Here is a 17,177-nt window from a genome sequence, read left to right as displayed (position 1 = left end):
GAGTAAAAACCAGACAAATTTCTGCCCACAAAAAATTTTCGTCCAACTCTTCCGCATTTATTTCCACATCCGTTTCTATTTCAATCGCTGCTAGCTAAAACAAAGTGACGGCCCATTTTTTGAGTAGAAACCAGACAAATTTCTGCCAAAAAAAAATTTCGTCCAACTCTTCCGCATCGGCCAGACCGAGGGTGGTTCTTGATCCGGCTAACGACGTCTAAATCACGTCGGAGCTCGGCCAGCCGCCGCTGCAACTCCTCATCGGGGAACACGGACCCGTGGCCGCGTTAAGCTCGCTACGTATGGCCGATCAGGCGTCCGCGGTGCTCCATGCTGGCCAGCTCGCCGGCTACTATATTCAGCTGCTCTATTCGGCAATACTACGGGGCTCTGGCAAGCACAGGCGCAGGCACCGCGTGAAGCCTAGGGCTGCGGCGGCGCTGCGACGAGCCGGGGCTGGCAGCCGAGGGGCGAGGCTCGGCCCCTTGAGGGCAACGGCAGCTGCCGGCAGGCGAGGGCCGAGCAGGCTGGGTGCCGCCGCGCCGACGCCGGCGAGTGCGAGATGTGCGAGCGGGAGCCGGGAGGCAGGAGCGGCGGCGCGTGATGCAAGCGGGAAGAGGAAGAAGAGCCACGAGCAGTGCGTGACGGCGTGAGCGATCGAGGCACCGAGAGATTCTATGGTTTGCCCTAATCGGCTGCTTACTGGGCTGTTTGTTGTTGGGCCAAAATTGAAGACCTGTTCCAAAAAACAATTTGGGCCGCGACTAGGGCCATGGCCCTACTGGCCCTAGGCCTGGTCCCGACCCTGCCGGTGAGGACGAGCGCCAGCGCGGGCCAAAACGAGGTGGAGCTAGAGCGCAACGACGACGCGGAGCTCAGGTGCTCAGACCCTGCCGGTGAGGACGAGGTGGAGCTCGAGGGCACCATGCTTTCTCAGGCTGTTTTACGTCTGGGTTGTCTAGGTCTAGCATTGTTTTCTATTTTGTTTTCATTCAAACAAGAGGTACTCTTATGTCTTAGTTTTTTTATTAAAAATAAGTATTTGGTCTCAAGTTAATGAGCATGGCCTGCGGAGTTCAATTTATAAGATGAATTAAAATACATGACGCATCGTTGGATAAATCTACAGTCTTTTCATGTTGGTACGAGTTAGAGCAAAACACAGTCAATTAATTTGAAGGTGAATTGAAACACATGATACTTTAGCTTTCCATGTCCGTACGAGTTAGAGTAAAACTGTCGGTGTAGAAAGTGACCAACAAATAAATATTTATAGTTTTGCCGCACGTTGTGATCGGAGGTGGCCTAGCACTCAATAACACATGGTTTATACTGGTTCAGGCAACGTGCCCTACGTCCAGTTTGAGTCGGTCGGTGATTTTATTCCTGAGCTCAGGTGCTCAAAGTTTGCAGTGGGGTTACAAACGAGAAGGAGAAAGATGGGGGTGCGCGAGTGGTCCGGTCGGCTCCGGTCGGAAGGGCCGAGAGCGACAGGAGCTCCTTTATGAGCTAAGTGTTCAAGCATGTGCTTGAGGTCTGAACCTACCGGTTCTGTGGATGTGAGCTAGTGAACTTGATAGATCTGGATTAGCTTGTATAAACTTGAATCAACTGAGTCTCTTGCGAGAGAACGCATCCCCTTTTATAGATGAAGGGATGGCCTTACAAGTGAGAGTGAGAGAGTTTGTATGCTTCTAAGTCTTGTTGCCCACAACACTGTTGGATGTCGGGTGTATGTGGGTGGTCACGTCGTCTTGTTTTGGGTGTGGCAGATGTCGGCACCTGCATATACTGCTGATGCCTAGAGGCATGTGAGGAGTTTCACCACATTCACTTGGTACGATAAATCCCGGCGGCCACAACACTGTCGATGCCCAGAGGCATGTGGGGGGCCTTACTGTATGGGAGTTAACGGCGCCCACAACACTGTAGAGGAAAATGTCGGCGCCTATAATGTTGTTTGTGTTAGGGTGGTTGCAGAGTACTGTTCCTGCAGGTGACCGGGTACGGTACCTGATATTATGGTTTGACTTGAGCGCCTTGCCTTGCTTTCTCCGTTCGTTCTCTAGTCCTTTCCGGGCGGGCGTCCCCGATCGGTTGGTCCCAGTCGGCTCTGGTTGCGCTAGTCGGAGAAGAGCAGTGAGCAGGGTCTTTGCATACTCCGGTCGGAGACGTGGGGTCAGAGTCGGAGGTAGTGCTTTGCTAGGCCTTCCGGTCGTAGAGACCGTCCGAAGGCGGCAGGAGACCGAAGTGAGCGCTCCGGTCAGAGAGGTGGGCCAGAGTTGACAAGCAGGCATTGTTCCTCCTCGACCAGACGTTCCGGTCGGTGACTGGACCGCCCTTCTAGCCTGTTGTTTTAGACTCATGGGCCAGCCCATGAGTTGCACGCTGTCTGCTTGGGCCGAGCCTTTGTGGGGAAGCCGGTCTGCGAGGGACCCCGGGTTTATGAACCCAACAGGAGCCCCGCAGAACCGTCTAGGGGGTTTTCCGTGTTGTCAGTGGGGGAGGTTTTTGTTTCGTCAGCGGGTGCGCGCGAGCGCACCCGCGGGTGTAGCCCCTGAGCCCCCGGGCGGTTTGAGCAGAACCGTCTGGGGGTGCTTTTGTTTAGCGGGCGTGTGTGCGTGTTTTTCAGTTGAGATGGAGTTTGTTTAACCAAGGCGTCATTGTGCAACCGAGGTGGTCAGTTGTTTTTTAGGGATCGGATGAGACGGACTCACGGATCCTGGCCTCGGTGCTGCCCATGCAACAAAGGCAGTTAGTTTAGTTAGTTTAGGATCGGGCGAGCCGGAGCTCGTAGATCCTGATGGGGCGAGTTTAGGGTCGTAGACCCGGGTGTTTTTGGAGTGCAGTCGGAGCGTAGCCGGATAGGGCGAGTTCGGGGTCGTAGACCCGGGTGTGTGGAGCGCAGTCGGAGCGTAGCCGGATAGGGCGAGTTTGGGGTCGCAGACCCTGGTATGTGGAGCACAGTCGGAGCATAGCAGGATGGGGCGAGTTCGGGGTCGCAGACCCATGCGTTTTGTGTCTTCAGCCACCGAGCCCTGTTGGGCCTTAGAAGGGGTCGGTGTGAGTTGTGTGCATTACCCTATCCTCGGTTCCTCACAACCAGAGGGGCTGAGTTTTATCGCTTGTCCCAATCGCTCGGGCTCGAGTGACGCACTCGGTGAGTTCGCTAACGGGTATGATCGAGTGGAATCCGGGTCCGTCGTTCGTGACTGGGTCGGCATAGCCCTCTTGTGACATTCCACTGCTCCTTTACCTGCAACCCGGTAGATGCCTGGGTCATTCCAAAGACCGACCCGGGTGGCCTAATGGCCTCCCCTCGATGGAGATTTTATGGGCTTGGCAAGAGGTTCAAGATCAAACGAGAAGGTTAAGATGACCCTGTCTGCCAGACTGTGCGAGGGCCGTACTAGGCTCATCTATGTTTTTCTCCCCTGGCTCTATTGGTTGCTCATGTCGAATGAGGTAACCGCCTGTTCGTGACGCAACACGGAGCGTTGTGATGCATTTCGCTGCACGTGCGATGCTTAGTTCCCGAGCCCCCGGGCGGTTCAGGGCCCGAATTGTCTGGGAGGCACAGGCGTATGGAATGAATGCGTGTATGGATGTATGAAATGATTATAAAGAAATAGAGGGGGTTGGTAGTGTTTACCTTAATGACTTGAGTGATAGGGTTTGGAGAGCTTCAGTCAGAAACGTTCGATCGGGACCCATGCTCGTCGTTCGTGACGGAGTCGGCATGGCCTACATGGGGTGTCCCTTCGCTTCCTACCTGTCTCTCGGTGTGTTTTTCTGAGCCATTCGATCGACTTAGGAAGCTCGATGGTCTCTCCCGGTGGAGATCCTGTTTTGGGTTTTTCCAAGTCTCGCCTGGGGATGCGGAGAGCTGCCTACGTGTGGTGACGTTTCCATTTTCACGCCCAGTCGTGCGATAGTGGTGGGCCATACCCAGGCCACATTTTGTCTCACCAGGTGGTGTTCCGTCTGACCCGGCATTGTTCCATCGGCCAGCGTGCGTCCCATCGGTTAGGGTGTGTCTAATCGTTTCCCATCCGCATTGAATGGGGGAAGGGGGAGTGTTTTTCGCTCTGATCTTTTGCCCCTCTTCGGCTATCGTGTTTCTTCCTTAAATAGGGGAGGGAGAGGGCTCTCCATCATAGTCCTTTGCCTGTTCACCAACTATTGTCTCTCCTCCTTTCTCACTGAGACTACATGTATGCCGCGGCGGTTCTTAAGTGAGAGAGGGGGTGAGCGAGGGGGAGGACTTATAGATCCTTTCGTGAATCCAGAGTGCGATGTTGAGCTAGAGGCTGCCCGGGGCAGTGCTAGATTCATCTGCGAGGCCTTCTTTGGGATGGAGCCGTGTGTGGACTTTCTCCGGTGGATCTTCACTGGGCGAGCCTTGTTGGAGGGGAAGTTGCTCAAGATCGTGTCGGTGGAGGGTTCCATGCCTGCAACCTTCTGGAGCCCCCGAGCGACCTGGGCTGAAAGTGTTTGGGCTGGGGTGCTTTTATAGGGGCAAGTGTTGACTGAAAAGCGGTTAGACAAAATTTAGAGGAAAAAACGACGTAGCTGTTCAATGTTCCAAGTGTTGGTGAGAACGTTGTCATTGTTGTCCTCCAGTCGGTAGGTGCCTGCTCAAATTACTTCGGTCGCCGTATAGGGCCCTTCCCATGGTGGAGAGAGCTTATGTTTTTCCTTCGTTGATTGGGTCCTTCGGAGCACGAGATCGCCGACTTCGAGTATCCTCCCTCTGATCTTCCTTTTCGTGGTACCTGTGGAGGGTTTGTTGGTAGCGAGCGGAGCGAATGACGGTCGTCTCGCGGGCCTCTTCGAGCAGGTGGACTGCGTCTTGTTGAGCCTCCGCGGCTCGGTCATGGTCGAAAGCCTTCACTCTTGGGGCGCTGTGGTCGAGGTCAGAGGGCAGCACTGCCTAAGCTCTGTAGGCCAGGAAGAAAGGTGTGAACTTTGTCGATCGGTTTGGGGTCGTTCTTAGGCTCTAGTAGATCGCTGGGACCTCTGCAACCCATAGCCCGTGTACTTGTTGAGTCGGTCGAAGATGCGTGACTTAAGTCCTTAGAGGACCATGTCATTGGCACGTTCGACCTGACCGTTAGTTCGTGGATGTTCGACCGAGGCCCAGTCGATCCTGATGCCGTATCCATCACTGAAGTCTAGGAATTTCTTTCTGGTAAAGTTAGTCCCATGGTCAGTGATGATACAGTTAGGAACGCCAAATAGGTAGATGATGTCGAGGAAGAATTTGACTGCCTCCTCCGAGAGGATGTTGGTAATGGGCTTGGCCTCTATCCACTTGGTGAACTTGTCGACTGCTACGAGTAGGTGAGTGAAGCCGCTTGGGCCCTTTTTGAGGGGCCCCACCATGTCGAGGCTCTAGACCATGAATGGCTAGGTGATGGGGATGGTTCGGAGCTCCTATGCTGGCAAATGGGTTTGCCGAGCATAGAACTAGCATCCTTCACACCTGCAGATGACCTCCTATGCATCTCGTAGCACGGTGGGCCAGTAAAAACCTTGGCGAAAGGCTTTTCCTACCAGCGACCTTGGGCCCACATGATGTCCGCAAATCCTGACATAGACCTCGAGGAGGAGCTACTTCCCCTAGCTAGTGGGGACGCACTTCATGAGCACTCCTAACGAACTTCGTTTGTAGAGCCCATCACCGAGCGCGACGAAGGTCTTGGCGCATCGAGCGATCCATCGGGCTTCAGTCCTTTCGGGCGGGGGAACCTCCTCAAGGAGGTAGGTGAGTAGCGGCGCTCGCTAGTCAGTTTGATCAAGTGCCAACATGGTGACATTTGCGGGTGACGTCGTCATGGAGGTACTGGGATCAGAGCCCCCGAGCGCCGGCTTGGCATTGGGGTCGAAGCCCTCGTGTGCTGGCTTGGCGTCGGGGTCGGAGCCCCCGAGCGTCGGCTGGGCATCGGGGTGTGTCTGGATCAGACCTTCCAGGATGCGGGTGGATGGCTCGTGGATGTCATTGATGAAGACCCCGCTTGGGGATGGATCCCTCCTAGCAGCCAATTTTGCAAGAAAATCGGCGGCATCGTTGTCCCTTCGAGGGACGTGATGTAGCTCGATCCCCTGTAATTTGTCCTCGAGCTTGCGCACCTTTTGGCAGTATGCTGCCATGAGGGGGCTTTTGTAGGAGGACTCCTTCATGACCTGATCAACGACTAGCTCCGAGTTGCCATGAACATAGAGTCACGTAGCATCGAGCTCGATGGCGATGCGTAGTCTGTTGATGAGGGCCTCGTACTCCATGGTGTTGTTTGAGGCTGAAAAGTGGAGGCGGATGGCATAGCGGAGCCTACTCCCATCCAGGGAGATCAGAACCACTCTAGCCCCCGAGCCGGGTGCCATTATGGACCCGTCGAAGTACATTGTCTAGTACTCATGGGTGACGTCTGGGGTCGGTAGCTGTACCTCTATCTATTCGATGACAAAATCCGTGAGAGCCTAAGATTTAATGGTGGTACGAGGGATGTACCTCATGTTGTGGCCCATGAGTTTGAGTGCCCACTTAGATATTCATCCTGCGGCGTCGCCGTTGCGGATGATGTCCTCGAGTGGGTATGAAGTGACGACTGTGACTTCATGGTCGGTGAAGTAGTGCAGGAGCTTTCGGGTCGCCATTAGCACGACATATAGGAGTTTCTACACCTAGGGGTACTAGACCTTAGGGTCAGTGAGTACTTTGCCGATGAAGTATATGGGCCGCTGGACCTTAAGTTGGTGTCCTGGCTCCTCCCTTTCGACGACCAGCGCGGCCTTTAACACATGGTTGTTGGCCGCGATGTAAAGGAGAAGGGGTTCTCCTCGTTCGGGAGTGACGACGATTGGGGCTAACATCAGGGATGCTTTAAGGCTCTCTAGGGCCTGCTGGGCTTCCTCAGTCCAGACAAAAGTGTCCATCTTTTTTAGGAGCTTGTACAGTGGCATCCCCCGTTCGCCGAGCCGGGAGATCAATCGACTTAGGGCAGCCAGACAGTCGGTGAGCCTTTTCACGCCCTTGACGTTGTGTATGGGACCCATGTTGGAGATAGCCATGATTTTTTCGAGGTTGGCCTCGATGCTGCGCTCGAACAAAATGTATCCTAGCAGCTTCCCCTATGGAACCCCAAAAACACATTTTTCGGGATTCAGCTCGATGTTGAACCTTCGGAGGTTCATGAACGTTGCGGCCAAGTTTGCGATTAGGTCATAGGCTTGAGCTGTTTTGACCACTATGTCATCAACATAGACGGCGATCGTTGGTCTTGGCCGCTCGGTTTGGTTAGGCTGATCGAGCGGGTCGATTTGGTCGACGAAGCATTACTGCATGCACCTTTGGTAGGTGGCGCCAGCGTTCTTCAAGCCAAATGGCATAGTTATGTAGTAGTACGAACCATACAGGGTGATGAACAAGGTTGCGAGCTGATCAGACTCTTTCATCGTGATCTGGTGATAGCCTGAGTAGGCATCCCAAAAGGAGAGGATCTCGCAACCCAAGGTGGAGTTGACTATCTGGTCTATGCACAACAAAGGAAAGTGATCCTTCAGACATGCTTTGTTGAGGCCAGTATAGTTAACGCACATTCTCCACTTCTCGGTCTTCTTTTTAACAGAAATGGGATTGGCAAGCCAGTCGGAGTGGAATACCTCTCTGATGAATTCGGCTGCCAAGAGTTTGGTAATCTCTTCGCCTATGGCCCTGCGCCTCTCATCGTTGAAGCGACCCCCCATGGATGAGGCGCAGTGCGTGCTCGGCGACCCCCCATGGTATGCCTGGCATGTCAGAAGGCTGCCATGCAAAGACATCACGGTTGTCGCGTAGGAAGTCAATGAACTCACGTTCCTTTTTGGCCGGGAGCTAGGTCCCAATCTGAACCGTCATGGTTGGGTCAGTGGGGTCGATTCCCACCGCCTTGGTTTCCTCGAGCGGTCGAAAGGATGTCGAGGAGGTTGGTTTGTTGCAGTCTGAGACTACTGGGATCAATGATTCCCCAAGCCACGAGAGCTCGAACGAGTTGACGACCGCAGTGGCAAGCTCATAGTGCTCGCGGTCGCACGTGAAGGCGTGCGAGAAGGCGCTGCTCACGGTGATGACGCCATTCGGTCCTGACATCTTTAGCTTGAGGTAGGTGTAGTTGGGGATTGCCATGAATTTGGCGTAGCATGGCTGCCCCAAGATGGCGTGGTAGGATCCTAAAAAGTCCACCACTTCAAAGGTGAGAAGCTCCGAGCGGAAGTTGGATCGGCTACCGAACATGACGGGCAGGTCGATCTGCCCGGGCGGGTATGCCTGTGCTCCCGGGATCACTCCATGGAAGGGAGAGCCCGCCAGGTAGAGCTCCGATCGAGGGATGCACATGGCGTCTAGGGTGTCGACGTAGAGGATGTTGAGGCCACTGCCTCCGTCCATCAGTGCCTTAGTGAGGCGCTTCTTGTGGACGATAGGATCGACGACGAGCGGGTAGCATCCCAGTCTCGCGACGTGGGAGGGATGGTCTCTCTGATCGAAGGTGATCGGAGATTTCGACTAGCTATGAAATGAGGGGACGATCGTCTCGGTGGTGCATGCCTCCCTATAGCGTACCTTGTGCTGGCGCTTGGACCAAATGACATTAGATCCACCGAAGATCATGATGCATTCATCGGCGTCGGGGAAATTGTCTCCGTCCTTGCCCACCGTGCCTCCTTTCTTGGCTGCCGCCTCTTTGCCGTCCCCTTCTTTTGGCCCGCCAGCCTGTTGTAGGAAACGTTTGAGGAGCTCGTAGTCCTTATAGAGGTGTTTGATGGGGTAGGCATGTGAAAGGATCAAGATGCCCAAGAGGGGGGGTGAATTGGGCTAATTCTAAATTTCTTTGCAATAATTAACTCCTACAGTTAGCCCAATTAACCCCTTGTGCCTAGAAAGTGTTTCTAATGTTCTACTGCACAAAAAGTCTTGCAACCTAAGTTCCAATCCTACTCTAGCATGTCAATTCTATGAATGTAAAGACAAGTATTGAATTGCTCAAAGTAAATGCTCAAAGTAAAGAGAGAAGGAGGAACACGGCGATGTTTTTCTGAGGTATCGGAGAGTCACCACTCCCCACTAGTCCTCGTTGGAGCACCTGCGCAAGGGTGTACCTCCCCCTTGATCCGCGCAAGGATCAAGTTCTCTCTATGGGTTGATTCTTCGACACTCCATCACGGTGAATCACCCACAACCGCTCACAACTTGAGTTGGGTCATCCACAAGCTCCGCCGGATGATCACCAAACTACCATTCACCACCAAGCCGTCTAGGTGATGGCGATCACCAAGAGTAACAAGCACGAACTCTCACTTGACCACGACAAGCCTAATGAGAAGGGTGGATGTACACTTTGCTACTCTTGATCTCAGTAATGAGGGCTCACTTTGGGATTCTCAAATCTCAATCACCTCACTAGGACCTTGCTCTTCTTGGCACTCTCAAAGGTGTTTCTCAGTTGTTGGAATGAGCAAAAGTACCCCCACACACGAATAGAGGAAGTATTTATAACATGGGCTGAAAAACGAACTGTTATGTGCCTCTATAGGGTGACCGAACGCTCTAGTCAGTTCACCCCGAATTCCAGTGATCAAATGGTGACCGGACGCTGGACAGCGTCCAGTCAGCACTGACCGGACATGTCCGGTCGTGATTTTCCCTCTCTGGAACCTTACTGGAGTCGACCGGACGCTGGGACTCAGCGTCTGGTCACTCACCTCTCAGCGTCTGGTCACTTCCAGACAACTTCACCTTGATCAAATGAACTGACCGGACTCTGCGCTAGCGTCCGGTCACACCGAAGCCAGCGCCCGGTCAGTATTTGACCCTCCATTCACTTCCAACTCTCGATCATACGTGAATGAAGTTTGCTCCAATGGATCTAAGGGCTATTTTGGAGCTACCTAGTGCTAGATTTAGTAAGTGTGCACCACACCTAACTCACTAGACTCACCTAGGTCAAGCTACCCATCCATACGCCCCTTAATAGTACGGCCAAAGGAAAAACAAAGTCCTAAACTACTCTAAGTGTCTCTTCAACACCAAACGACACTTAGAACTAGTCCATTCTTAACCTTGTCATCCACCCTTTGAAAACCAAAACGATTTCCATCGTAGGGGCATGACCACCATGATTGCCCAATCGATCTCCATTACCATGACCTAACTTAATTGCCTCTACAAAACACACGTTAGTCACAGTAATCACGTATTGTCATTAATCACCGAAACCGAACTAGGGGCCTAGATGCTTTCAATCTCCCCCTTTTTGGTGATTGATGACAATACCACCTCGAGTATGTGAAAGAGTTGAGGTTTTAACATGCTTGGTTCATATAAGCTTTTGATAATGAGAATAAAAGAGTTAGGCAAGCTTATATGACCCAAGCCAACATAATGTACTCAAAAGATATGAAATAAGCATGAGTACCAGTAATAAAGCTCTTTTGCATCGGAGTAAAATGCAGAAGCAAAGCACAAGTGATATGACATATAAATAATTCAAAGTAGAGAGCACACATGTCATATATCACGATCACATAGATATCACTATCACATAAATATAGTTTGATGCATAAAAGTAAACACACGAATGCATAATGCATAATAGTGTATCACACATAAAAACCAAATATAATAGATAATCTAATAGATAAACTAAGCTCACCCTAGATATGTCGCTCCCCCTAAGACTAACATACTCGATCCATCTCCCCCTTTGACGTCAAACACCAAAACCTAAGGGTCGGTCAGCGGGGCTACAGCGGACAAGTCGGGTGTTGAGGTACGAGGAGTGAGCTAGAATTGTGTGCCATCATCATCTGACCCTGAGCTCTGAGCTGTCTGACCCTCTATAGCTGGAAACGATGCTGAAGTGGTCTGGGTCGGATCGGAAACTAGAGCGGTCGTAGACTGTGTAGGTATCACTGAAGTAGACGGCTCTGATGATGCAACAGAAGAAGAAAGCATCTCTATAGTCCCAGTAATAGGTGCAACTAAAGAAGGACCTGGGACATGCAAATATGGCAGAGTAGGCTGCTCTGTCAACTCACTAAAAGTCGCTCCAAGACTCCTAGAGACTGAGGTATCTGGCACTATCAGCGAGGAAGTCTGAGCCAGTGTGAAGCCCGTCTAAAGAGGTGTGAACTGCGGGGCTAACACTGGCGAGGCAAACCACTAGGACACCTGCTCTGTAGGTGAAGCAAACTGTGCTGGAGGCTATCCCTGACTCTGAAGCCCACTAGGCTGTAAAGCTAGAGTCATAGAAGTGGTGGCAGTCTGACCAAGCTGGGGTGAAGGCTATGGCGGTTGAACCCCAATAGCTGTCATAACATGCTGCATAAACCCAAGGAGCTGCTGCTGATGCATGGCCTGCTGCTGTTGCTGTATGGCCTACTGCTGCCGCTGAAACTCATCCTACCGAGTTTGAAAGTATGCAAAAGTGGCAGCTGTCTCCTGAGCCTAGCGAGCCTGATCCTGCCTCATCCGCTCAAGTATGGCAAGTAGAGCGGGGTCTGTCTATGGTGCAGGTGGAGCTAAGCTGGAGCTACTGGCCTCATGGTCATGTTGACGTGGAGGCATCTGAGGAATGTCTTGGTAGTCCTAATCAGAGCTATCATTGGGGTCGCTCTCGACCATCCCCTCCTGCTAAGCATCAAGCTCCTCCTCCTCTATAGCTGCTATGCCCCTGATAGTATCATCCTGCTGGGCTATAGTCTCTGGCACCTCTAGATGATGGCGCGGCTGGCTAGGTGCACTTAGTGTACTATGGCAGATCATCTGAGTCAGGTTGTATGCAGGAAACTCTGTAGTAGCACCAATGTACTCAGCTAGCATCTTAGGCGGCCTCACTGTAACTACCCTATGAATAAGAAATGTGATCCAGTGAGCATAGGGCAACTGACGATGACCTTTGAACCCCTCAGCAATAGTATCCTCCATCTCTGATAGAAGGAGATCCCAAATCTCAAACATAGTCTACTACATCAGAGAGTTTAAAAGCCATAACTGAATGCGAGTCAAGCCCTCGCGATACCCCATCCTTGGAAGCAGTGTCCTCCTCATAATAGCATCAAGTACTCGAGCAGTAGGAGTGAGATCACTGGGTGTCCTGCTCGACCCCTCGCCGAAAGGCTCTATGAAGCACTGGTGGACTAGATCTATAGGGGGCACAAGACCGCTGTGCGGGCATCTAGGAGGTGTTGTCTGTCTATAGCAAACCTCATGTAGCCGGACGGGCTCCTCTGGAAGCTTGAGGATCTCTATGACCCTAGTGCTCGTCGGCCTGTAATCTGTACCTCTGAATGCAAAGTGTATAAATCTATGCTGCGGGTTAATCTAGAGAGAAGCATAGAATTGATGGACCCAAGATGGAACATATAAACCTATCCATCCAAGTAAATCTGTCAGCCCTGGTAGATATGCTAGGTAGGGGTGAATATGCTCTCCAGTTACTGCTACAATGGTCTCAATGTTGCACATCCTCTAAGATCTGAATACTACCCCACTGTTAAGATATGCATTATAAAAATCTTCCTGCTGAGGTGTGTAGAAACCCTCTGAAGCACGCTCATCCCACCTCGGTGGAAACCACTGCTCAAAGTCCACAAATCTGAGCTGCTGAACCTGCTTGGCCATGGCAGCCCTCAAATCCAAGTGGGTCACTAGAGGCGGACCTTGTGGTCTAGGCGGTGGACGTGAACCCCTCCGCTGTGTCTCTGACCTCGGAGTGACTGGAGCACAGGTATGACCAGAGCGGTGAAGCTATGGCTAAGGTGCTTGCTCTATCGCCTCGGCCTACTCTCCCTCCTGAGTTTGCTCTGCTAGCTATGACTCCTGCTGCGACTCCCCCTGAGGCTGACTCTCATCCAAGACAGCTCGATGTCCTGCAACCATGACAGTCCCAGCTGGACCACCATGACGGTGCTCAACCTGCTCTAGTGCAGCCCTCGTAGATGGAGAGAGCTGATCTACGATCTGGACTCCACTCCTAGCACCTCCTGCTCTACACGCTCTGCTGCTGCTGCAACTATGGCTGCTCTAGCTATATCTGCATCTGGATACTTTCGCTTCTTTGTTGCAAGCTTCTTCGTCGCCTTGCCTTTTGTATCTACAGGCTGGCAAGGCGGGGGCCTCAGATCCTCATCACCGGGACCACCTCCAACATTCTTGACACGAGCCATCTGATAGATCTAAAAAGAACAATTGCTGCTGATGAAGATCAACTGCCAACTGTCACTTCTGAGGCTTGGCCTCGATCCGTACTCTCAAGCTTGGCCCCGAGTTGACTGACAACTGCAGATAGGACCACAACAGCACCGACTCACTGCACGATAGAATAGATAGGATATACAAATAATTACAATATATCTAAAGATGCGAAACCCTAAGAAAGCAAGAAATTACGTACGAAATTAGAACCGAGGGCTTGCTACCTGACGAATTGGCGATCCGAAAAGAAGAGGAACGACAATCAGGGAACCACCGGGGGGCAATGTGAGGCTAGGGTTCCGGCGAAGTGCTGTGATAGCCGAGAAAAGAAAAAGTAGGGTGGTGGATTAGGGCACGGCCGAGTAGGAAAGCGGCTCTATTGCTTGCGATGGCAGAGACTCCGCGCGTGGATCGAATGGCGGCGCATGGCGCAGGCAGCAGCGGCACGGCAGGGCACGGCGGTGGCGGCGCACGGTAGGGGAGGCGCGAGCGGCGACGCGGGAGAAGATGCAGAATAGGGATACACGCGTGGAGATTTATAGTGGCGCCCATGGAGTAGAAAAGGAAACGGAGAAAAGAGTTTGATTCCCGCACATTTTCTACTGACCGGATGCTCTGGTGGCAGCGTTTCTAGAGAGGTCTAAATCCCCTAAAATCATGACCGGACGCGTCCGGTGAACCCCGACCGGACACAGCTAGAGTCTGGTGCAAGCTGCCTTCATCGTCTTCGATCGACCGGACACTGGAACGCCATCTGACCGGATGCTGGGAGAACACTGTTTCAGCGTCCGGTCACACCTTTGCAACATGTTCACCTCCTGTGAACTGACCGGACGCTGGACATCAGAGTCCGGTCACTCTTTTTCTAGCAAATTTTCAAAGTCCTTCGTGCTGTCTGTTCCCAATCAAGTCCCAACTTCAATAAGATCTAAATAAACACCAATTGGGACTGATGTGAGTGACCTCTCTCAAACCCTAAAAAATTTCAAAATTTTGCCTTAGGCTATAATTCTTTTTAAGAAAATAGGCAATAAGAGAGCAATTGAAGATAAACGACAAAGCAACATTCATGCATATGCAATGCAATACTTGAAATTAAATCTAGTTGCTTGTCAAGTTTGATCCAAGGTTAAGCTTCTTCACATGCTTTACGGCGGTTATCTTAACCATGTTAGACAAGCCCTATATGCATTACCATAAAGAGTAAACATGTTGTATATTACAATGCAATGCAAGGGACAACACAGACTCATTTTTTAGTGAAGTTACTAAAATCAAGAACATTGAGCTCATTCCGCAATCGACAAAAAGTCACCTCATCTAGCGGTTTAGTGAAGATATCCGCCAATTGATCCTCGATCCTTACACCTTCTAGTGAAATATCATTCTTTGCAACATGATCTCTAAGAAAGTGATGACGGATATCTATGTGCTTGGTGTGAGAGTGTTGAACCGAATTATTTGCAAGTTTTACCGCACTTTCATTGTCGCACAAAAGAGGTACTTTTTTCTAGAACTACACCATAGTCTAGCAAAGTTTGTTTCATGTAAAAAATTTGAGCACAACAAGCACCCGTGGCAATGTATTCCGCTTCGGCGGTGGACAAAGCCACACTATTTTGTTTCTTGGAGGACCAAGACACAAGTGATCTACCAAGCAAATGGCACCCTCCGGATGTGCTTTTTCTAGCAACTTTGCAACCGGCATAATCCGAATCAGAATAACCAATTAATTCAAATCTAGCTCCTTTGGGATACCAAAGGCCAATGCTTGGTGTGTGCTTAAGATACCTAAGGATTCTTTTTACGACAATCAAATGGGTTTTCTTAGGATTAGCTTGAAATCTAGCACACATATACACACTAAACATGATGTCAGGCCTAGATGCAGTTAAATATAACAAGCTACTAATCATAGAGCGGTAGAGAGTTTGATCAACCGTGTTACCTCCCTCATCTAGGTCGAGATGTCCATTAGTTGGCATTGGTGTCTTGATTGGCTTACATTCATCCATCTTGAATCTCTTGAGAAGATCATTTGTATATTTCTCTTGAGAGATGAAAATCCCTTCTCTCATTTGCTTGACTTCAAAACCAAGAAAGAATGTAAGCTCTCCAATCATTGACATCTCGAACTCCTTCGACATCAGTTCACCAAACTCTTTGCAAGAATCTTTATTCGATGATCCAAAGATGATATCATCAACATACACTTGACAAATGAAGATGTGTCCATTAAGCTTCTTGGTGAATAGTGTGGTGTCGACCTTCCCAATGGTGAATCCCTTCTCAATGAGGAAGTCCCAAAGATGCTCATACCAAGCTCTTGGGGCTTGCTTAAGCCCATATAACGCATTGGACAACCTATAAACATAATTAGGATATCCGGGGTCTTCAAACCCGGGAGGTTGATCAACATAGACTAGTTCATTAATAAAGCCATTTAAAAATGCACTTTTCGCATCCATTTGATATAGTTTCATGTCATGATGTGATGCATATGCAAGGAGGATACGAATGGCTTCTAGTCTTGCAACCGGTGCAAAGGTCTCTCCAAAATCCAAACCTTCAACTTGAGAGAACCCCTTTGCAACTAGTCTTGCCTTGTTCCTCACAACAACGCCTTGATCATCTTGCTTGTTGTGGAACACCCACTTTGTTCCAATGACTCTTGCACCATTTGGTCGCTCTTCAAGAGTCCAAACTTCATTGCGGGTGAAGTTGTTCAACTCTTCATGCATGACATTTATCCAATCCAGATCTTGAAGAGCTTCTTCTATCTTAGTAAGCTCATAGCAAGAGACAAAAGAGTGATGAGCAATAAATGAAGTAAGTTTTTATGAGCGAGTCATTACACCCTTTGATGGACTCCCTATGATGAGATCTTGTGGATGATCTTGTAGTAGAGGTGTATTTCTTCTTTTGACCACTTGAGGAGGAGGTTGTGGAGCATCAACATCTTGTGCTTGTACCACCATTTAATCATGGGAGACATGAGTATCTTTATTTTCTACTCTCCCATCTTTATCACCATCTTGTGGCACATTTGATGAAGAAGGTGGATCAATCACTTGTACATCATCTTCATCATCTTTAGGCTTGATGTCTCCAACTAGAATGTTCTTCATAGCCTCCCTCAATGGTTCGTCACCTACATCATCAAGATTCTCATGTGCTCCTTAGGAGCCGTTAGATTCATCAAATTCCACATCATATGTTTCTTCAACCAAGCCGGTGGCATGATTAAATACTCTATATGCTTTGGACTTTGATGAGTAACCAACAAGAAAACCAATATCACAACGTCTTTAAAACTTCCCTAGGTGTTGCCGCTTCTTGTAGATGTAGCATTTGCAACCAAATACCCTAAAGAAAGAGACGTCCGGCTTCTTCCCATTGAGCAACTCATAAGGTATCTTGCCAAGGAACTTTTGAAGAAATAGGCGGTTGGATGCATAGCATGCGGTGTTGATAGCTTCTGCCCATAGAGCTTCAGGGTGTTGTACTCATCTAGCATTGTTCTTGCAAGAGTGATCAATGTCCGGTTCTTTCTCTCAACTACACCATTTTGTTGAGGAGTATATGTTGCGGAGACCTCATGCTTGATCTCAACTTCATCACAATAGGCTTCTATGTTTGTGTTGTCAAATTCTTTCCCATTGTCACTTCTAATTTTCTTGAGCTCCACTTCAAATTCATTTTGTGCTCTCTTGGCAAACTTCTTGAAGCAAGATGCAACTTCGGATTTGTCATAAAGGAAGAATACTCATGTGTATCTTGAATAGTCATCAACAATCACAAGACAATAAAGATTTCCTCCCAAATTCTTGTATGTTGTTGGTACAAATAAGTCCATGTAAAGGAGTTCTAGCACTCTTGTGGTTGACATAAAAGCTTTGGTTGGATGAGTATTTGCAACTTGCTTGCCGGCTTGACATGCACTACA

General features: G+C 50.1%; 1 protein-coding gene across 1 annotated transcript; it reads right to left on the bottom strand.

The window, feature by feature from the left end:
• Window positions 1-7,873: 7,873 nt before the first annotated feature.
• Window positions 7,874-8,425, bottom strand: LOC136480510 (uncharacterized). Its single transcript, XM_066478033.1, has 2 exons — window positions 8,266-8,425; window positions 7,874-8,121 (listed from the first exon to the last, which is right to left on the bottom strand). The coding sequence occupies exons 1-2, from the start codon at window positions 8,423-8,425 to the stop codon at window positions 7,874-7,876; spliced, it is 408 nt and encodes a 135-aa protein (XP_066334130.1).
• Window positions 8,426-17,177: the final 8,752 nt, after the last annotated feature.

This window comes from Miscanthus floridulus, chromosome 9 (assembly GCF_019320115.1).
Source record: "Miscanthus floridulus cultivar M001 chromosome 9, ASM1932011v1, whole genome shotgun sequence".
NCBI lineage: Eukaryota > Viridiplantae > Streptophyta > Magnoliopsida > Poales > Poaceae > Miscanthus > Miscanthus floridulus.
The sequence above is the reverse complement of the archived record's forward strand: the minus strand, read 5'-3'. Positions and strand labels throughout refer to the sequence as shown.

Excerpts from the sequence above, each read along its gene's own strand:
- LOC136480510 (XM_066478033.1), bottom strand. The coding sequence starts at position 8,425 with ATGGACGGAGGCAGTGGCCTCAACATCCTCTACGTCGACACCCTAGAC. Across the intron at positions 8,122-8,265 it reads CGACCTGCCCGTCATGTTCG|GACCGAATGGCGTCATCACC; the intron begins GTAGCCGATCCA and ends TAAAGATGTCAG.